Here is a 23,468-nt window from a genome sequence, read left to right on the forward strand (position 1 = left end):
TAAATCTGGCTAAAAAGATTTACCCAAGTGTTGTTAAATTTGTCCAATATAACACTTATATTATATAGTTTAACAATGTATGATTATCATTTATTAAACACTTAAAAAAATTCTAATAATCTATTGTATGTTTATTAAATATTTGACTAATTTACCTTCCAGACCGGTTTCAGGTAGAGGTGTTCTGTTTCGATCAACTTAAATATCTCAATTTAGTCAAAACGTTCCTTAGACAAAGGTCCCGTATAGGCAAATATTTTATAAATTTAATATTTTATTTTCTCATTTTAATCCTAATAAAAGAAAAAGAAAAAGATTATTTTAAATCTAATCTCATTAGAAATAAAATTTGAAGATTAATTAAAAAAATTTAAACCATTTAAAATAAATTAATGGACTTTATCATTATCGCATCAGGCTAGCATGTAATTGTGAAAATGGAGCTCGTTGTTTGAAAAAGAGAAAATGAGAGATTAAAAAATAAAAATTTCCTCTCATTTTGCCATGTCAACCATATAATCATTTTTGTGATTAAGTTTAATAACAATGTTAAGTAGAGAGACTTTTTAAATATATTTTACAAAGTACAGGGACTTAAAATGTCTGTTTTAGAAACATAAAAGACCAAAGTGATAAAAAAAATTCAAAGACTAAAAAGGTAATTTTGATGTTAAGTTTGGTTTGAAAAGGATAAGAAATGGAAAACAAATGGATGAAACCTAACCATCACCTCTTCTCGTGAAACGGTACCCAAAAATGCCTGCACGCGACGACGATTCGAGCTTCGACGAACGGTACCCAAAAACCAAACCCAAGTAGCCTCTTCGACGATTCCCACCTCGAGAGTCCTACGCCGTTTCACGACTTCAGCGACTTCGTTTCTTCAACCCACGCGGTCCAAACACCAGCGTTTTTCTCTCTTTCCTCAGGTTCGACACTTATACCCACTCATATTAGCCCTAGATTTGAGTTATCCGTTTCTTAAGGGCTATGTAGGATTAAACATATTCGGACACATTCTATCGAGGATTTAAGTCCATTTGGATAAGTTTATGCGGGGAGATACTCTAAATTTCCTTTTGAGACTAGTTTAAGGTTCTTTAAATTGTCTCTCTAATCGTTGAAAGCTCTATTTTGTAGATTCTGATTAGTTTTGGAACTACTAAAACACTTTTCATTAAAGACCCAAGTTGTTTTCGGTAAGAATTAGGTGGGAAATACCTATTTGGACCTTTTTGAAGCCATTTTAAATGCTGTAAATTAGTCTATAATTCTTGAAAATTATCTATTTGTAATTCGGACTTGTTTCAAAATGTTCCACTAATGCTTCAGTTTTTTTTTTTGGGGTAAGAACATATCTTCTGAACATTCCTTAGAACTCTAAATAAGGTTTTGGACTGAGTTTTGACTTTAGAGCCTTGGTCTTATTGCTTAGGGGCCTTCCGGATTGCTGTAGGAGCACTTTATTTAAGTGGGATTCTATTTGAAGGGTCTGTTTGCTGATTGATAGCTTGATGCGGTAGTTTACTTGTGTTATATCTATTATCTATGTTGTAAATGCTTTATATTCTTGAATTATATGTGTTTTTGGCATTTAATCATGTTGTAATGCCGTGTTAATATTCATGTTGATGTGCTATTATGTGACCCTATGTTTATGAATATAATCTGTTGCTATGCATATGATTTATGGTGAGAGCATGTTATCATTCTATGTATTTTGGCAGAGTATTGCTTAGAAAAGCATGTTATAGGTCTCATGCATTATGGTGAGTTTGTATGCGAAAAAGGTTAGAGTACCTGTGTATTTATAGAGGGAAGTTGGGTGAATATAAGTTTGTCTCGAATAATGATCAAGGGGTGACATCTCAATGTTGGATTTAGAGGATTATCAATGCTTTGCATAAATGGCCAAGGGTTGGTGTGATGAGTCTAGAATGAGTATGGAGGCCAATCATCGGATGCTTTTTGAATGAAAATTATCACGGGGAAATCGGAGTTCAAGGACTTGGATAAAAATGACCAAGGGTCACCCCCGTATTTTGTAGTTCAAAGGTCCATATAACGAATTCAAGGCATTCCAACAAATCTCCACTTGGACTTGAATTCTCTCCTAGATAACAGATGTACCAGATGCAACATAAACAACATTGCCAGACGTAGCTAGATGTCTCCCTCATGCTTTAGTGTGTCCCATAAGGGACCACTAACAATTCAAAACATTCAGCAAGTCCAAACAATGTTGGAACTTGTCTTGTGGAATCGATTTAGTGAATATATCAGTAGGGTTATAAATAGTACCAATTTTCATCATTTTAACTCTCTGCTCACTTCTTAAAAAGTGATATCTTACATCAATATGCTTAGTTCTCTCATGATGAACTTGATCCTTGGCTAGGCATATTGCTCAAACTATCACAATATACAATAACTTGACCCATGAACCTGCTGACAACACTAACAACATGGGTATCAGGCCTAGTGTAGGCCATAGTGTGCATCAAACTTCCCACTTCACTAGCATAAGGATCTTGAGACATATACTCCTTCTCAGCTTCAGACTGTGGTGAAAGCATAGATGACAAACGACCATTTGTAGCATTGGGAGTATCTATGGCTTAGCTATTGACATACCAAACCTGGATAATATTTTTTGAATATAGCCTTTCTGTGATAGGAATAAACTTATTTTTATCTGTCCCTATAGATCTCGGTATCTAATTTTTTCTGAGCAACACCCAAATCCTTCATATCAAACTCAGCATTGAGAAGGTTCTTCAACTTCTGAATGTTAGGCTTTGACTTTGCAGCTATGAGCATATTATCTACATATAAAAGTAGATAAACCATCGAACCATCTTCAACTTTTTTGTTATATACACAACAATCATATGCACTCTGGTTATAACCAAGTCCAACCACATAACTACCAAATCGCTTGTACCACTATCTTGGAGACTGCTTTAGCTCATACAAAGACCTCAACTTGCAAACATAATCTTCTTTGCCTGGCCATTGGAACCTATCTGGCTGGGTTATAAATCTCTTCTTCCAACTCTCCATGCAAGAAAGCTATCTTCACATCTAGTTGCTGAAGTTTCAAATTCTACCATACTCCATAGTTAGTAGCACTTTGATAGAAGTATATCTGACTATTGGTGAGAAGATTTTATTATAATCAACTCCTTCTCTTTGTATGAACCCTAAAGCAATGACTCAAGCTTTATATTTAATACCCTCTGAAGATTATATTCCTTCCTTTTTCTTGAAGACCTATTTACAAGTGATAATCTTCCTCTCCTTAAGCCATTTAACTAATTTCCAAATATGATTTTTATCAAGGGATTCCATCACATTTCCTATAGCAGTTAGCCACTAAGCAGACTCACTACATGACACAACTTCTTTATAGGTGGATGACTCATAAGGATCCATCTCTTCAGCAACCTATAGTGCAAAATTAATCATATCTTCAATACCATACTTTTTAGGAGGTCCAACACCAACACTTCTAGCTCTGTCATGAGCTATACTTGGTCGATCTGTTTGTCAATTAGAATTATCAAGCACAACATTTTCTGAAATTTCAATCACCCCAGTTTTTGGCAGCACGGCAGTTTATATAGTAACGTATTGATCTTCTCCACCTTGGTGTTGTAATTCATTCACAGTTGAAGTGAATTTCATCTTCACCTGTTTATTAACACTACTACTCTTTCCCACATCAGTAGACATTACAACAGACTTCACATTTGAGTTAAGCATGGAATTCTCATAAAAAATCACATTCCTACTAAGTATAACTCTACTCTCAGAAGGCGACCAAACTCTATATCCCTTAACTCTATCCCCAAAACCCACAAATATATCCTTGTTAGCTCTTGGTTTTAATTTACCATCATTAACATGATAGTAGATAGTACAACCAAAAACTCTTAATAAAGAATAATTTGCAAGCTTACCAGACCACACCTCATTAGGTGTTTTACAATCAATGTCTATGTTAGGTCCACGGTTGATCAGATAACATTTTGTATTTACTGCTTCTGCCTAAAACCTTCTAGTCAACCCTGCATTAGAGAGCATGCACCTCGCTCTCTCGAACAATGTCTGATTCATACACTCTGCAATCTTATTTTGCTGTGGAGTATTCCTGACAGTGTGATGACAAACAATTCCCTCAGTTTTGCAGAACTCATTGAACTCAGACCCATAGAATTCTAGACCATTATCAATTCGCAACGTTTTGGTTTTCTTCCTAGTTTGAATTTCAATCAAAATCTTCAACTGCTTGAAATTCTTGAAGGCTTTACTTTTATGCTTCATCATAAATACTCAAGTCATTCTCGAGTAATCATCAATTATAGACATAAAGTACCAACTTTCTTCATTAGACTCCACTCTCAGAGGTCCTCAACAATCTGAATGGATGTAGTCAAGTGTCTGTTTTGTACGATGAACACCTCTTGGAAACTTACAGTGATGAAGCTTCCCAAATACACAATGTTCACAGAATTCAAGATCCTGCTCCTTGTGCCCACATACAAGATCCCTCTTTGACATAATTTGCATCCCTTTTTCACTCATATGACCAAGTCTCATATGCCACAACTTAGTCATATCATCCTTGTGAAGACAGACGATGCAACAACAACATAACCTGTTATCGTGGAACCTGATAGAAAATATAATGTTTCACGTTTTATGTCTCTTAGAACTACCTCAGAACCCTTGTAGACATACATTGCTCCTAATTTACCTTTAAAACTATAAGCCTTACTATCAAGTACACTAAAGGATATCAAACTCTTTGTCATTAGTGGAACATGTCTAACCTCGTCCAAAATGTAGAAGACACTATTATGTGTTCGTATCTTGATTGAGCCAATTCCAACTATCTTGTACATAGCACCGTTAGCCATACTAACATTTCATCCATTTATTTGCTGATACGTTGGAAATCACTCTTTATTTGAGCACATATGATAAGATGTCCTAGAATAAAAAACCCACTCATCATCAGAATGTCAATTGATCTCAACTTCTTCAGGATTAATAACTAAAGCTAGATCTCCTTCAGAATTGATCTCAACCCATTCATAACTAAAGCTAGATCTCCTTCAGAATTGATCTCAACTTCTTCAGAATTAATCTCAATTTGTATAACAAGGGAAGAGACTTCTTTTTTGTCACTCTTTTCTTTCTTTTCCCGACACCTTTTTAGTTTAGGACATTTGGTTTTCCAATGCTCATTTTCTTTACAATAGTGACAACCATCTTTTGACTTAGAACACTTGGACTTCGGAGATTTATTTTTTTGGTTCGACTTTTGCTTATCAGAATTTTTATGCCCCTTGCTCCCTACAGTAGCTAATCCAGATGCCTGACTTTTTGTACCTGAACTTACTGCATTCTGACGGTTCTCTCTCGTAAGCAACGTGGACTTTGTATATTCAAGGTCAAAGTTTCTTCCCTCCAATATATGAGTCAACGAAAGTCCCATACGATGGGGGTAAAGATATCAACAAAATTAAGGTAGCATCCTTATTATCAACCTTAATCTCTACGTTACGCAGATCAAATAAGATTTTATTTAATTGATCAAGATGGTCTCGAAGAGATGTAGCTTCCTGCATACGTGGATGATACAGACATTTCTTCATAGACAACTTTTTGGTTAAAGATTTCGTCATGTAAAGACTTTCCAACTTCAACCAAAGACTAGCGACAGTATCTTCATCAGCGACCTCGATGATGACGTCATCAGCCAAACATAACATGATCGTCAAATGAGCCTTCTCCTCTAGAGTCTTCCATTCTTCGTCATCCGCAGTTGCCTTCTTTGACTCACCAGTCAGCGGTGCCCATAACCCCATTGCTTTAGCTGGGATCGCATGTTAATTTTCCATAAATTGAAACTGTTCCTCCTGGCGATTTTGTTGATTTTTACATTTACGCCAGACATTCTTAATTGTCGAACAAATGCGGAATTTCGAAACCCTAACGAATAGGTCCTGATGCCAGTTTGTTACGAAATTGACAAGTAAATAATACAAAAAAGAAAACGTGAGGGAAGATCGACACACATACATGGTTCACTAACAGTATATTAGCTATGTCTATGGGGCAAAAAGAGAACAATATTATTAGAAAGAATGTTTTCAGAATACAAAACAATGCCACTAGGGTTAGAGAGTTTATATATTGCACTTTTCTAAGCCCTAGGGTCATAATCGTAAATAACCATAAATTATTAAATATGCTAACTATAAATTTTGAATAGGTTTCAGGGGCATTGCTCCCAAACCCACGCCTTAGACCTCGGCTCGCTGACCGGACAACGAGATCCCGTACTTGGTTGTTCGAAGCGCCACATAACAAATTCAAGGCACTCCAACAGTTATTGATTATCAGGTTGATAGTTTGATTCTTACACGTTGAACTCAAAGAGGCATTGTTAAGTTTAGAAAGAAAAAATAAAAATTGACAACATAAAGTGCATCTTTGTAAATTGCTGTTCGTTTAAAGGCCCTCGCAAATGTACAGTTTCTATAATTTCTGCATGGAAAATAGCATTCGACCTGTAACCAAATTTAGCCGTTTTTGGAGCCAAATGGAAACCACTCTTGTCATATTGGTGGGCGCATGGAATTCTAGATTTTCACTTATTTCTCTTTGTTATCGATGACAATTGTTTATAGTTTAATCATTGTACTTCCATTTTTTTGACAATGTCAAGTTCAGGTTCAGGGCCACAGAGTTCTAGATTGTCATTTCATTTTCCCTTGTTATCGGTTATATTGTCATAGTTTGTAGTTTAGTCATTGTACCCTTTTTTATTTTTCTTTTTTTGACAATGTTAATTCTTGGTTTAAGACCATAGCATTCTAGATTTCCATTTCATTTCCTCTCACTATTGGTTATATTGCCGTCGTTTGTAGTTTAGTTACTTTACTTCCATTTTTCCAGCCATGCCAGTCAGTGAGCTTCGGTTTTCGTCTCAGTCTCCAACGACGGTGGTGGAGTCTACTATGAACAACGATGAGACATGGCTATGGGGGCAGATTAAAGCAGAGGCACGGCGAGACGCCGAGTCAGAGCCTGCATTGGCTAGCTATCTTTACTCGACGATTTTGTCGCATTCATCGCTCGAGAGATCACTTTCGTTTCATTTGGGGAACAAACTTTGCTCCTCCACACTTCTTTCTACTCTCCTTTATGATCTTTTCCTCAACGCTTTCTCCACTGATTACTGTCTACGATCAGCCGCTGTCGCTGATTTGCGAGCGGCTCGTGAACGCGACCCAGCTTGTGTTTCATTCTCACATTGCCTCCTCAATTACAAAGGATTCTTAGCCTGCCAGGTGAGAGATTGTAAATTGCAATTTTCTTCTGAATTTGGTGAAATGGCGTTTTTCTTGGGGTTCATTTTGATGAGTTGAAAATTGATGTGTTCTTAGATTTGATCAGTCTGTTCATTGTTCTATTTACTGCTTCAAAGATTGTGATTTTATGAGTTGACTGGGGACATTTTTTTTTTTTTTTTTTTTTTTTTGCATCTAAAGCACAAGCAGAAATACAAAAGGTAATGATATATAGAACAAAGAATAAGGACTTTTCACATGCTGATTCTTTATTGGATACATACATGTCTTAGGAAAAGTTACCAAATGTAGATTTGTGTCTCTTGTTTTGAATATTTTATGAACTATATGGAATATTTCTCTTGTTTTGAATATTTTATGAACTATATGGAATATTTGGTTTTACTAATACAGTAGTCATTTCTCATTTAGACTCATCGTGTGGCTCTAAATGTAAAAGCATCTTTTATGTTTAAATGCTTTGTGTAGTCCAAGGACATTTTTGTGTAATTGTGTCTCTTGTTTTGAATATTTTATGAACTATATGGTCTATTTGGTTTTACTAATACTGTAAGTCATTTCTCGTTTAGGCCCATCGTGTGGCTCACAAGCTGTGGAATCAATCACGTAGGCCACTAGCACTGGCACTTCAATCTCGCATTGCTGATGTCTTTGCCGTCGACATTCACCCCGCAGCAAGAATTGGGAAAGGCATTCTGTTCGATCATGCTACTGGTGTAGTGGTGGGTGAGACGGCAGTGATAGGCAACAATGTCTCAATTCTTCATCATGTCACTCTTGGAGGAACAGGAAAGATGTGCGGAGACAGGCATCCAAAGATTGGGGATGGAGTTTTAATTGGCGCTGGAGCCACCATTCTCGGCAATGTGAAGATTGGAGAAGGAGCTAAAATCGGGGCAGGATCGGTGGTGCTAATTGATGTGCCACCACGAACGACTGCTGTGGGCAATCCCGCAAGACTGGTGGGGGGAAAGGAGAAGCCATCACAGCTTGAGGATATTCCTGGAGAGTCCATGGACCATACTTCTTTCATATCCGAATGGTCAGATTACATAATTTGATAGCATTTTATACAATGAGTGTTCTACGTTTTCATCTATCTGGCATTGCAATGGTGGATTTTACTTTCCATTATGCCCTTGTCATTACAGTAGCCATTAGAGCAGGATACGATACATCAACAATCTTTTTGGTTTCCCCTGTAGTATATTCACACACTTCTGCCACTGCTTTCCAGACTCAACTTTTTGGCAAATAAATAAAATGCAGTAACTTCAAAACTAGCTCGGATGATCCTCCATTTTTTTTTTGTCCCTTTTGTTATGAATCTATGATTCACATTCATCTTTTCTCAGCAATACTCTGGTGTCTCTAAATTGAGAAGTGATAATGGAAATAGTGGGGATGTATTGAATGATAGAAAAGATAAAAAGGTATCCCAGTTTGCAGATTATTGCCACCACCATCATTGGAGGATTGTTTCGTCTTGACTCTGAGTTTCTTGTTTATCATTTGACTTGATAACTGTGTTTTCCATTAATTTTACTTTGGACCTGTTTGGAGGAATGGAATATAAATACAAGTGATTCTTAAGGTGGTATTTTCATAGATACTCAGGCACTCAACAGACGTGTCCTCGTTTATTTTGGCTTTTCAATTACGCTCACTAAACAATCTAGTTTAAAGGAATGAATCACTAACTTGTAAATTCGATTATAGGAACTCTAGTTTAAGTAATCTCAAGTAGACGACCTACTTGATGCAGAAAAGCTGGATCAAGTGCCTAAATTTATAGACAAATATTTTTACACCTTAATTAAGTTAATCATCATAGGTTGGTCTAGTGGTAAAAAAAAGTCTTAATAAATGACTAAAAGGTCAAGGGTTCGGTGGTCACCTACCTAGAAATTATCTTTAGTTTTTCAAACAATAATACCCCACAATCCTTGTTGGTTTAATAAAGATTGCATCTAGATCTGCCATAGGTAATAAAAGTGTCTCTAGTGAATTTAATCGATCTTTATGTTCAAACCATACATCTTGAAGAAAACAACAAATATATTTATGTGATTCACTAATGGTGTATTAGCTATATCTATGGACATATGTTCAAACCATACATCTTGAAGAAAACAACAAATATATTTATGTGATTCACTAATGGTTTATTAGCTATATCTATGGACAGAAGAAAAATCAGTTTTATTATCTTCGAGAAGATGATTGAACTGAAACAAAAAACTATAGGATCCGATTATTTTCCAACTCCTTTTAGAAGTGAGAACATATTCCTATTCCATGCCTTCTCTGTTCCTTTTAGATGGGGAGGTAACATATTTAAGTCATCTCAATACACTTAGAAGAAGTAATTTTTATATATACATAAAAATTTATACCAAGTCTACGAATCTTTGTGCATAAATCTAGACATACCTTAATTTTTTTGTTTATATATTTAAATGGAAGTCCATTACTTTACAATAGGCCCTTTTTCCATATGTCTAAAGAGGAGCTTTTCCTTTCTCCTTAATTAAAACTAGTTTCTAACTACCATTTGACTCTCTGCACATTAATCCAACAAAAAATACAATATTTGAAGTTTGTATGTCTGAATCTAAGCAGGCTCGATAAATAAAGATAATACACGATCCATGGTCTCATAATCTTCAACAGTGTGACCATCTCTATGTTGATAGACTGTGTGAGAAACTCTAGCTAGATTTAAGGCTATTTCAATGAAACCCTTTGAGAATAATGGTGAAGAATTCAAAGTTTGAACTTCTTCATTCATTTTCTTCCATGATTCCATAATAAAATCCTTTATATATCGTCGTGCTTCTTGTTCTGAAGCACCTGTGTCATTCATGTAGCATTGAATAGATTTAGTGACTTCTCCTCTCTTTGCTTCCTCCTATTTAGAAAAATTTCGTTATCAATATTAAGAAATATTTAATAGCATATACAAGTAGGATTAAGGATATTATTTTAGAAGAAATACCGATGATGAAGCTAAGTCGTTGGCAAGACAAAAGATGACGGATGAATGTTGAATAATATGAGGATAATCTTGCAAGCATTCCAAAGCTTCTATTGTAATTGAGTTTGTGGCAAAGACATAAGCATGAAGGAGAAGAAGAGATCCTGATACTGAGATCCATGCATTGTCCAAATACTCTTGGAATGTTGGTTTATAATTGGTGTAATACCACTTTGCCTCTACCAAGAATGCTTTTTTGCATAAATCTATCCACTACAATATTTAATGCTGAGTTGCTAAGAATGATTTTGTGTAATGAAAAACAGAAGTTTCCGATAAGAATGAAAGTTACCATTTTTTTAAAATATTGAATGACATTAACTCCATGATCTTTGGCTGCATGGAAAGTCATATCGTTGATGGTGTTGTGGAGAGCAATAAAGCATATTTTCATGTAATTTGGTAATGAATCAATTGCAGCAATATCCCATCTGTAAGTACAACATAACATGCAAGATTATTTTATTAGAAGGAGAAAACAAAACATAATAAAAGATTCCAATTAAATAATTTGTTCGATAAGAAAATGGGTTTCTCCATAGCTGCGAACCCATCAAGCTCAATGAGCCTATCACACTACCCACATTCTCTTCCTCTACACATACTATTGCGTCCTCGATGTCACCTCTAGTTGCATCTTCATCTAGATGAATTGACTAGATTGGCGGCACCGGAGGGTGTGTTTTCATAGAAGAAGGAACAACTTTATGGGTAGTGGGATCGACTCACTGTAAGAATTTTACTCTCTACCGACGCAGAAAAGTGTCGCCGTATTTTTTAAAAAGCGTTGGCAGAAGTTGATTGCTAGAACTTCTGCCAACACAAAATAAAAAGCGTTGGTAGAAATTCACTTTTGGCCACGCAAGCTATATTGACAAAAAGTTGTTTCTGCCGACGCAACTACAACTGTAGGCAGAAGTGTGATATCTACTCATGCACCATACGTCGGTACAAAAACTTTCTGTCGACGAATAGAAAAACGTGGATAGAAATGTGATTTCTATATGCATGGTATATGGATAGAAATAACTTTTTGCCGATGCAACGGAAAAACGTGAGTAGTAGTGCAATTGTTGCCCAAACATGATATGTCGGCAGAAAGTAGAAATGGCGGAAGCTCATTTTTGTCCACGCACGAGGCATCGACGTAGAGTGAAAAGAAATATTTAATTTTTTTGTTCACGTTAATATGCGTTGGAAGAAAGATATTTTCTAAAAAATATTTTAATTTTCTATAACAAACTATATCCAAAATTGTAACAACAAATTCACATAATAAAAGGAAATATATTCGAACTTAATTCCTTAACCAAAATAATTCCTTAACCAAAATATATCAACAAAACAACAAGTTTTTATTGTTTGTTTGTTTGCTTCACTAAGCTAAAAGAGTTCTTGTACACAGAAATGAACGAAAAAGATAAATTACCTCTCAACGACGTCGGTAAAGAGTTCGAGTTCGTCCAAAGTTCCATAGACATCATAAACATCATCAATAATTGTTATTAATGAAGCAATTTTTGTGGACATTGTTCTAAGATATCCAAGATGAGGTTCACATCCCATTCCCACAGACCAAAAGAAATTAGCCATCAATCTATCCCTTGCAAACTCAAGTTTTTCTCCAAGCCCTGTGCTCTTCCACCACCTTCATACACAACAAAACAGCCACTACAATATGTTAATAAAGAGATATGAGAATGAATAAATGGAAGAATATTATAGGTACGAAACTTAATATCGATTTGAAATGACTTTTTAAACTACTCGAAAATAATTAATTTCTGAGTTATTTTAACGCTTAGAACATCTTCCATATAGACTCTTATTAATTACCTAGATACATCTTTTAGGTCATCAAGATGTATGGATTGGATAACGTTGAAGTCTAGTTTAGCTAATTCCAACAACATCGAATTTGCTTCGGGTTTTTTTTGGCACACATCGATAAACCATCTAGCCTCCAATCTTGGCATTCTCCAATGAAGTGGGAGTTCAAGAGCATGGCTTATCATAGTACAAATTATTTCATCATTATTGTTGGATTTAAGGTATTTTGAAAGATGTCGGACGGCAAATTGTCTGGCTTCATCCATAAAGCTTTCATCTTCCATTGCCAAGAAGGAAGCTTCGTAAAATGATAACATTCCTTTAGCTTTCTCTTCACAAATACTATCCAAATTTTCTAGTTCATCCCTAAACCTGTTGAATACCTCTACATGTAATCAATGAAAATGACTTAATCATTTAATTTTGTTAATGTAGACATGAAAATAAATAAATAAATAAAAATGACGCCATCCATCTTTCAAATCCATTATTATTTACCTATTTCTTAGAGCTCAAAAGGAAAAAAATACATTTTAAAATTTTAGAAAGAACATGAACCCTTTTTAAAGGAAAAAACTTTAATGCAGTTGGGTTACACTCATCTCTTGTGCCGTCCTTGTTGCACCTAATTAAAATCTGACATTCGCCAATTTTTTTTAAAAAAATATTAAAGAAATATATATATATATTTTTTTTTTGTTTGAGAAAAGGGTGCGTGAAACTTAAATTGAATAAAAATGTAATTTTATTTAAAAATTTTATAGTTGACTAAAAAAGGTCTTAACTAATTAGATTTCTTTTTTGCTTGTGTTTTTGTTACATAATTCAAATATTAAAAAATACACATTAAAAATTGGAAAATAATGCTAATTTTCAAGTAAATGAAAAAAAAAATTCAAATTATTATTTAATAAGTGGCTTTATTTTTTATTTTTAAAGGCTAAAAAGCAAAGGTAGATTTAATAATTTGTTTGATAACTATTTTAATTTTAGTTTCTTATTTTTTTTTAAAAAAAAATTATACATGTTTTCTCTCAAATGATTTACTAAATTATATGGAGCAAAACAAAAGTCTACCTAGAGGGATGTGATAGCCGTGTTGCCTTGAAATTCTAAAATGAAGAGATGTAGCATATAAGCTTTTGTTTTTCCATTCTAAACCCTCTCCTCCATTTTGGAATTTTTCATTCATACTCTCTAATATTTGATTTATTTCCATTTGAAAGTGATATGACAATCCCAACCTTTTCAATTCATCAACAACCTCCAATCCTTTCAAACTATCACCAATCAATAATTCTTTGTTGAGCATCATTTTCAATCTTCTTATTAGCATATTCCTTTTATTGAAACACCTCTCCTCCTGAAATTAAAACAAGTATATTTTATCAACTTGTTTTATTGGCTCATCAAATCTAATTTAGTACTTTTAATATCATGTTGTCAAAACATCTATCCTCATTTCAGAAGTCGATGATTCAATATTCCCACTAAAATACGCTCAAAATTATAATTTTAGGGTAAGTTTTTTTTTAAAGAAAAAAACTTTAAAATACTTTTGTAGCCTCTAAATTCAAAATTTATATATGAAGCATCACATGTCCATAAGTCACGTCATATATAAATTACAGGTAAGTTGAGAATAAACCATGGAGCAATTTGGACTCTAACTTAATTCAATTGGATATAATGAGTCATTATAGCCAACTCAGTATTTGGACTTCTAATTATAATACCATTGACTTCCAATTATAATAGTAGATTTATGTTTCCAACTATTATAACTCACAATTAATTACAATATTGGTATTTCAAATCCCTCTTTTATTACTGTGTTTATTATTTTGCTATCTATTCTCTCTCGTCCTCATTAACTCATACTAAAATAATCTGCATCCAAAATATAAATTATTATAATCCACGAAATATAATAACTATTGACCATAATAATCAATTCAATTCTTGAAATGTCCCCTAAGATTCTATGTACAAAACAAATCATAAAATAATGTGGTTGCTTTTAATTTTTAAGATATGGATAGACCATATAAATATTTAGGACTAAATTAAAATATTTTTTGAAAGCTTAAAGGCATATTACATATTCGGACAGACATAATATCAAAAGTTCAAAAGTTAATTTAAAAAAAAATTATAAAAAATCTTCTAAACTTTACATTTTGTGTAAAAAATGTTCATGATATTTCAAAAGTTTCAAAAATATTCTTAAACTTTCAAAATGAGTTAAAAAATACACTTGCCATTAGTTTTAGATGGAAACCATTAAAGTTTTATTTAAAAAATGCCCCTAAATTTTCAAAATGTTTCAAAAATACCCTTAACTTAATAGGAGTTAAAAAATATCTCCACCATTAGTATTTGAACAATCTCCACCATTAGTATTTGAACAAAAACGGTTAATTCCTTGTGATAAAAATATCTTTAATAATTAAAAAATAAATAAAAAATGTTCTTACAGATCAATATGTTTGAAGTTTTCTTAAGTTCGAAAAGAATCAATTTTAAATTAAATTATATAGATATCCTCATCTTTTTAATATAGTTACTCTCATATTTCTCCTAATTTTTCAATTCTGAGCTTACACCAATTTTTTCAACAACCCAAATATTTTTTTTAAGTTAATATATAAAATACCACAAAATTTCACAAAATTCCAAAATCAAAATCTTCACTTGAAAATATCAAAACAATAAACAGTCAAATGAAAAATGTATCAGCCTAAATCTATTGGTTCTTAGAAATTTAATATTTATTTTAGTTCATAGATAAATTATCAAGCAAAAGAAGCTGTTGGGACATTTCAGATGCAATTTGGATTTAAATGGAGCAATTAACAAGCAATGGGAGGTAAAACGGTAAAATTGAGCAAGGGGAGGCATGACATTGCGCAAGTGCTACAACATTTGTGCCCCGCACCATTCACAGAGATAGTCTACTAAGCAAGCGTTGCGTCGCTGCCTTGCGACCTACAACACTCTCGATTTGATATGTACGCATGAAGAGGCACTTTTTGCAATTTGCTCTCCAAGACACTTTATGATGGGGTCTTTAGCGTCGCAGTGTTTGGTATGTTTTGGTTCTTGAGAAAATTGGTGCAAGCTAAGAAATAGAAAATTAAGATAAATATGAGAGTACCTATATGTACGATAAATAGTCAAAGACTTTTTTTATTTGACTATTTATTATTTTGGTATATTTTAGAGGAGATTTTAATTTTGTGAAATTGTGTGAAATTTTATGGTATTTTATGTTTTAACTTAAATTTTGGTTATTGAGAAAACTGATGTAAGCTAAAAATTAGAAAATTAAGAGAAATATGAAAATACTCTATATGAAAACAACAAGGATATCTATATAACTTATTTGAAAGTTGGTTCTTTTCGAACTTAAGAAAACTTCAAACAAATTGATCAGTGGGAGCATTTTTAAATTTTTTTCTTTTAATTTTTAAAGTCATTTTTGTCACGATAAATTAACAGTTTTTGTTCAAATACTAATGTTAGAGGTATTTCTGTACTCTTATGAAGTTAAGGGTATTTTTGAAACGTTTTTAAAGTTCAAGAGTATTTTTTAAACAAAACTTTAACGGTTTTCGTCTAAAACTAACAAGGGTATTTTTGAACTCTTTTTTGAAAGTTTAAAGATATTTTTGAAATTTCAAAGACATTTTTGGCACAAAATATAAAGTTCATGAGCATTTTTTATAATTTAACCTTTAAAAAAGAAAAAAGAAAAAAGAACAAACTTGAAAATTGATCAACTCAAATAGGCTTTAAACATATGTACGTTTTCAATACAATGGTAGTGGTTCCTGAACTTTCGAATGATAGATAGATACTATGAACTATGAAGCAAATGACACAAAAGAAGGAAATTGAATTTTTATAGTTATTATGAAGCATATGGTTATAGTGTGACTAAAAATGTGTAGAATAACAAGAAAAAATTTATGGGAAGAATTACCATGAATTCACTCTTTGAATAAACTCATGCTTCCAAATAGGAGGTCGGTAATTTGCAGATCGTCGAACAATAGAATTATGAGAAACTTTTCTAATGAGGACCATGGATGTCTTATCCATTTGGCAAAGAACATAGAAGTTAGGAGAAGAAGGAAGATTACTTTGTGTGGAGGTAAGATGAGAGATGGGAGGATAAAGAGGAAGGGGAAGATGGAGAATGCTCATTCTCATATATTCACAAAGCAAAATTAAGTCCACTGATTTTATATATCAAATGTTATTGAAAAAAACCTAAGCAGAAAAATAATTGAAAAGTTTAAAATTGAAACATTAGAAGAAACATAAGTATTTATGTAGAAAACTAGAAAAAGGGAAGAGAAAAACCAAAATCCTCTATAAAAGGGGTAGATGAAAAAATAGAAAAAAGAAAAAAGAAAAAAGAAACATTCTAGAAATGCTAAGTTTAGCCATGTGTGGCTCCCTAAATTTGTTTGGTATTTTATTTCACCATTTTTTTTTTCATTCACTAGTGATCTTCTCAAGATAAACTAAACACAGGCAATAGAAATCTACGCTCCAAATGATTTCAAAGCTCCCTCGAATAAATTCGAAGACATTTTGATTCCCAAATTTCGATTTCGAACTCGCACGTCAAATATTCCCTTAAATAAAAATAAAACATGTCAAATATTTCTCAATAATACTTTCCAACAAAAAAAAAAGAAGAGAAATTTCATAATAAATGATTGAAATCATTACAATTTCTTTATAATTAAACATAATCATAAATTTAATAAAATTTCATAATAGTTAGTTAAAAAAAGAATAATTTCGTAAAATAACAACCTATTGAGAACTATTCAGATTGTAAATCGTTCCAATTCTTGTTTGGCCTAAAATAAATTGAATCAAAGTTTAAGTGGTTATTCAAAAAATTATAAAGTAATTATTTTAAATAATAAATCTGTTATAAATATTTTTAGATATAGCAAATATCATTGTAATCTAACTATATTTATAGACATTTAATTAATTAGATTTTTATCAAGACATTTTATTATATTTATAAATAGGTTTGACTCATTTTCTATATCTAAATATAATTTCGAAATTATAAGTGGTCTATTAAAAATATTTTATTTTCAAGATTCGAAGTTCTCCTTTGTCTTGTTTCTAAGTCCAATGGCTTTTGTGGTTTTAATTCATTCAATAATTATGTCTTCTCCGTCCACATAAATCATTATTCTTTTTTAAACCTCCACACTATCATTCTCTTTCTTCATTTAATATCACGTCAACATCATCTTTTTTTTTTTTTTTTGTTGGTTCTAATCTTTTTTTCCTTTCCCAATCATTTTTCTTCTTTGATCACCTATGTAAAGTAATAACTAATATTTAAAACATTGATATGAACCCTTAGGCCTCGTTTGATAACTATTTTTATTTTTTACATTAAGTCTATGAACACTAGTTTCACGTCTAAATTTCTTCTTTTGTTATCTACTTTTCACCAATGGTTTAAAAAACTAAGCCAAATTTTGAGAAATAAACAAAGTAGCTTTAAAAAAGTTGTTTTTCTTTTTAGAATTTGACTAAGAATTCAATAATTTTATTTAAGAAAGATGCAAAATCACTGTAAGAAATATAGACGATATAGGCTCAAAAAGAAAAATTCAAATGATTATCAAACAATTTTCAAAAGTTGGCCCAATTTTTTAGACCATTTGTTAAAAGTAGATGAAATAAATGGTAAATCACAATGATGTCACAAGCTAGGAAAGATGTCACAGACAAAGGTAAAAACAATAGGAAGAGAGATAAGAGAGAAAGAACACAGAAAATTGTTAAACACCCAGTTCGGTATAACTACAACTACGTCGGTATAACTCCACCTAGTTGAAAAGAAATCCACTAGTATGTAATTTAGTTTTACAACATACACTTCAACTAAAATTATATTAAATCGTTTTATACATAACTGAATTACTAATGAGTAAGTTAGGCTCCCCTTAACACGACTTCTGCTTTAAATGAGTCTACAGATTTAGGGGGAGCCTAAATCTCTTACTGCAACAATGACCTCACCTTCTTTTCACCTGCCAGATGAATAACCACTCACTAGTGTTTTGAACAACTCTACTAACAAACTGCTTGAACAAATCAAGCTTCACAAAGAATCACCATTCTTCTTCACGAAGAATCTTCATTTAAAATATTTTTTCGAAAAGAAAAAAAAAAACTCTGATCAAGGCAAAAGACGGCTTGCCCTAGAAACACCAAAACTAACCAATAAATACACACCATACAAGGGAAAAAGACCAACACCAGCGACATGAATAAAAGGAAAAGATCTCCCCAACAAATCTATCACTGATAAAGAACATGAGTTTCCTAAAAAATCTTGTAGTTGAGATTAAGAAGCTTAGAAGCGAGGTCGGGAGCATCATTCGGGCCAAGGATAATTGGGCACTGAGGCAAGGGAATTTAAGAGAAAAGCTTCGGAAGACTGTTTGGCAACTTAATTGCAAAAGAGGCAACATGCTTAAGAAGCTGGTTATACACAAATACTCAAAAATTGAAAGTACACATAGTACCTATTTGATACAAAATATTTGCTAAAGAAGGAGAGAGGCTAGAACCATGCATTGAAGGACACCAATTTGCAATGCCTATGCGAAACAGAATAGCATATTTCACACTAAACACAGCTAACTGACAAGACTCAGGCCACTTAGATCGAGTGCCACTTGTAAGCCCAACAACGAGCTTCTCAGTGGGAGGATGGGAATCACCCAAAGGAGGAGATTCTTCACGCCCAAGATAAGCCATTAATAGTGGCAAGAGAAATGAAGAAGCAGATACCATGAATGTGAACCTTCTTATAGTCTGGGCTGCTAAGATCATCATGTTGGGGTTCATGCGCTGAATCTCATGAGTTTTATAGTTTTTAGATGTAATGTACAAATATTTTATTTATTTAATAAAATATTAGATGTTTTATTCGACATTTAGTAGCATTAACCCACAAAACTAATAAACTAACATCCAAGGTCATGTTTAAGTGATAGCTTAAATGGTCTGTAGTAGATGGATAAGGTTGGGTACCTTATTTTGGTGACATTACGAATACGACCCACTTTGTAGATGTTACAATTGTTGTAAAGTACTACAAATGATCTGATCCTGATCATTCACGTAAAGACATGTGAGCGGGGGTGTTCTATACTAAAAGAGTTTGTATAAGACCGAACCACAAAATGACTAGTCTTATTATATAACACCGTTCATAATAGAGACTTACATTTCACCAAGATGACCATATGTGAGATGACTTGAATTTTGAATGAGTTGTGAACTCCTATCTATGAAAATGGTCATTTGATTTGTATGGGTGACCAGATCGCCGACTCAATAAGCCTACCATTTTGGGGATTCGTCTGATTGGGGAGTTGAGAATACAACTACATAAGACAGAATTCACTCTTTCCCTAACGTTTGGGTAAGTAGATAAATTGTTCCCTTAAGGTTTAATTATAAGGCTTGAACAATGTGGCGTCACACTCTCTCTTGGCCCAAGAAGGGTTTGGTCAATGTTGGATTTAGCTCTCAAAAGAGCTAAGTTTATAACCTTAACTTTACTATTTTTGGGTGATTCTTGTGTCTATTTGTCTTATTTTGTAGGAAAATTGATCTTATGGAGCAATTACGTTGTAAACTTAATGAATTAAGCAAAAAGGATAGAAGGTCGGGAGTCGAGCGCACCTAAACAAAGCTGAGATGACAAAAGACTAAATTGCCCTGATTCAGTGTCGCAACGCTCATCAATAGCCTAAGTCCAACGCTCACTCGATGTTTGAAGGCAGTAGGCTCGGGTGCAGGGCAGCATCACAACACCACTCCAAGCATTGTAACGCTCCAAAGATTGACAACACCACCGTCGCAACATCAGCCCAACGCCTTTGTTCAATGCTATAAGGCATAATAGGTAGCGTTACAATGCTTCTCTTTAGCGTTGCGACACTACGGACTGTGAAAAACTTCCCCCTTCGTGCACACAACTGAGCATCAGGCCAGCATCGTGCCGTTTCCTCAACACTTTGCATGTTGCTGCCACAGCGTTGCAATGCTCCTATTCAACGTTGCGAAGCTGTAGCAAACTTATAAATATGGCATTTGGGTTCCAGCTGAAGGTATGAAGAAAATTTAAGAGTTAGTCCGTTTTTTGGGAGCAATTTTAGTCAAATTGTTGTGCAATTTTTCATATAGTCAGTCTCGTTTCTCCATTATTCATTGTAATTCCGTTGTGCCGATGTGAGGCTAGGTAAATTATCTAGGGATTAGTAGTATACTTTGATTCTTGAAGGTCCACTAGTTGATGTATTTAATTGTTGTGAACCCTTTGGGAAGATTTAATTGATTCTTAATAGAATTTCTACAAAATTGATTTGACAAATTAATTTATCGAAACTCTTAATTGCAAAATCATCATAGCCTATACATATATTGATTGATTAAGTTGCGCATATTAGGATTGCATATTTAGGGCGTAGCCTTTTTTCTGGCCAAACTCGTGTATGCCCTAATATAATCTTCCCAATTAATCATACAATAATATATGGCTTCTCCAGCTTGTAGTATGTCTCAGAAATTGAACCTTTTCGTAAAGCAATTCAATTTTTACATATATGTCGCTAAGAAGGAAGAGTCTTAAATTGAATTAGTGTTAGTTTTATTTTTTTTTTAATCAAATTTGGCTAATTGAGCTATTAAATTCTCTAATCGGTTAAGGGGTTCACGAAATTAGTACCATTAACTAGTGCTTGATAATAGAAATAAAAAGAATGCATACTAATCCCAAGGTTTTTCGATTGATTGAATTTAATCACTTTTTCACACTCATTCTAGTTTTCTTTTATTGTTTGTTAATTGATTTACAAATCCAACAAACCTCTTTTTACCTGGAATTCTTAGATTATTCTATCTAATCAATAGTCTCTTTGTGGATTCAACCTCGATCTTATCGATTTACGGTGTTTTGAAGAAAATCGTGCACGAGGATTTCCATAAGTAGCGGAAAGATCATTCCAAATTACAATCATATATAAACTTTATAATTACAGTCATAAATTTAAATATACGGTTATACAATCATTATACAAATTACAACATGATATATAAATAATCAAGAAAAAATGCTACACATGTTTGTAGACTCATCGCCAAGCTCCTTGATCACGAACGCTTGAACACAGCAACACTCGAATGCTTGTCCAACATGATCGCTACACAGCACGAACACCGCGCACTCGAACTCAGCAATCGCCTCGATCACGAACACCAACAGGACAAATAGCCTCCATAAAACCTCGATGGTGTCGAGTTGAGTATGACATCACCAAGAAGAATACCTTGGTATTCTCGGTGTGAGAATCAAGAGGATGGACTCTATGTGAACTTGGTTTGAGGCAGAAGACGAAGGATACAACAATCGTGTAAACGATTGAGCAAGTAGGAGAAGGCTGAACCTATCATATAGGTTGATGCCCAATCGCTTAGTAAAAGCTAAGCGATCGTCTAGCAAAAGCTAAACGATCGTTTAGCTCATCGCTTAGTTGCATGTCTGTCGCCTACAAACACTACATGATCGTTTAGCTTGCTCTAAGTTGTAGCTTAGTAAATCCTATTTACTTGACAACTTCCGTGAGATTAGTTTCCGAGAGAGAAAAATCTCAAATTCTTAAAATTTTAACATTACTAAAATTAGGAAAACATTTTTCTTTTTATCTCACGGTTACCATAAAACCACCAATAACCTCACACTCAATTGGTTATTAGAGAAAAAGAATTAATTATCCAATAATTAATATTATTATAAATATAAATGACAACCAACTTATCATGCTATATTTATAACCTATAGTTTTAATATTTCATCTCATGAAATATATAAACCATAACTTTTTTTTTTCTATTCAATGGCGCTTAATATAAATCTCATTTACATTATTCCTCCACTTGTATCTCATACATCATATCGATCATATCATATATAATCGAATTACCTCTTGTCAATTTGAAAATTTCAAATCAACACCAAGAACTGATCCTCAACTGAATCCATTAAGCTACTAGGGGACCTTATGGACCTGTAGCTCGAAGCTCCAACGGTATATGAATAACTGAGTAAACTCTTTAGTCACGGGATCCACCATTCGTTAACTGTTAGGCACTCCACTAAAGATTGACAGCTAAACTCTCCTTACTACAGATATATTCTGTGTCCATCTTAACCAATTAGCAGTGCGACAACCCTTCACAGATCGCTTGTAAGTATAGCTCGGCCGATAACCGTTATGCCCTGTAGTTACATCTAACTCTTTAAGTACCACTAATCCCTCTAATGAACATAAGTCATAGTCCTACTATGATTGAGTCCTCTCTTCCAAAGAAAAGTGGCCACTATGTTCAAGCCCTAGAATCAACCCTTAAGGGAGCAAACTCTCTACTTATCCCTGCTTCGGGAAAGGAGTGAATTCCATCTCATGGATTGAGTTCCCAACTCCTAGATCAGACAAGTCCCTAAAAAGGTAGTCATGTTGAGTTGGAAATTTGGCCACTCTCACCCATACTAATCGAAGGACCGCCCTCAAAGGTAGAAGTTCCCAAAACACTCAGAATTGAGGTTGTGTCACCTATGGTCATTTAGGTGAGATGTAAGTCTCTAGTATTAACGACATTATATACAGAATCTAGTCATATCGTGGTCTAGTCGTATACAAACTCTTTGTATAGGACACCCCCGCTCGCACGTCTCCACATGAATGGTCAGGATCTACCATCTGTAGTAGTTTACAACACTTGCAAACCTCTACAAAGCAGACCGTATCCATAGTGTACCAGGATCAGGTATCCCACCTTAATTCTTATACTACAGACCTATTTAGGTTTCAATTAAAGTATGATCTACTTGTATATCACATATACATGCTTAAGTTTATGTGAGACAACCATGGAGCTTTGTTTATTGGATATGAGTAAATGCCATAATGAAATAACATTTATTTTATTCATCAAACAATGTGTATCATTACAAACAACGAGATTCCGGGAGAATTAGGACACCAATCCCAACAATCTCCCACCTGTCATAATGCCTCAGGAGACTAATGTACAATACAATAAAAAACATGTACAATATACAATAAACTAGGGCATACCCCAGTATTCTCTCC

The 23,468-nt window shown here is 33.6% G+C and overlaps 2 protein-coding genes across 16 annotated transcripts; one reads left to right on the top strand and one right to left on the bottom strand.

The window, feature by feature from the left end:
• The first annotated feature begins 666 nt into the window (after positions 1-666).
• On the top strand, positions 667-8,668 carry SERAT1;1 (serine acetyltransferase 1;1). Of its 15 annotated transcripts, XM_090305839.1 has the most exons (6): positions 711-929; positions 1,141-1,199; positions 1,436-1,519; positions 6,284-6,414; positions 6,970-7,364; positions 7,955-8,668. In XM_090305839.1, the coding sequence occupies exons 5-6, from the start codon at positions 6,972-6,974 to the stop codon at positions 8,444-8,446; spliced, it is 885 nt and encodes a 294-aa protein (XP_090161965.1). In that variant the 5' UTR covers positions 711-929; positions 1,141-1,199; positions 1,436-1,519; positions 6,284-6,414; positions 6,970-6,971; the 3' UTR covers positions 8,447-8,668. The 15 variants fall into 15 exon arrangements, with proteins under 15 accessions (XP_038901097.1, XP_038901094.1, XP_038901093.1 ...); XM_039045167.2 differs by lacking the exon at positions 1,141-1,199 and having other exon boundaries at positions 695-929; XM_039045168.2 differs by lacking the exon at positions 1,141-1,199 and having other exon boundaries at positions 702-929; positions 6,291-6,414.
• Positions 8,669-9,741: 1,073 nt separating this feature from the next.
• LOC120087917 (myrcene synthase, chloroplastic-like) lies at positions 9,742-16,508 on the bottom strand. Its single transcript, XM_039044929.2, has 7 exons — positions 16,238-16,508; positions 13,330-13,615; positions 12,259-12,637; positions 11,852-12,070; positions 10,715-10,853; positions 10,384-10,635; positions 9,742-10,296 (listed from the first exon to the last, which is right to left on the bottom strand). The coding sequence occupies exons 1-7, from the start codon at positions 16,238-16,240 to the stop codon at positions 10,000-10,002; spliced, it is 1,575 nt and encodes a 524-aa protein (XP_038900857.2). The 5' UTR covers positions 16,241-16,508; the 3' UTR covers positions 9,742-9,999.
• Positions 16,509-23,468: the final 6,960 nt, after the last annotated feature.

The sequence above is a fragment of the Benincasa hispida genome, chromosome 10 (assembly GCF_027475165.1).
Source record: "Benincasa hispida cultivar pf3 chromosome 10, pf3_genome.v1.1, whole genome shotgun sequence".
NCBI lineage: Eukaryota > Viridiplantae > Streptophyta > Magnoliopsida > Cucurbitales > Cucurbitaceae > Benincasa > Benincasa hispida.

Coding starts and splice junctions, on each gene's coding strand:
- LOC120087917 (XM_039044929.2), bottom strand. Junction 12,638..13,329: donor CGGCTATCACATCCCTCTAG/GTAGACTTTTGT, acceptor GATTACATGTAG/AGGTATTCAACAGGTTTAGG. Junction 10,297..10,383: donor ACGACTTAGCTTCATCATCG/GTATTTCTTCTA, acceptor TTTTCTAAATAG/GAGGAAGCAAAGAGAGGAGA.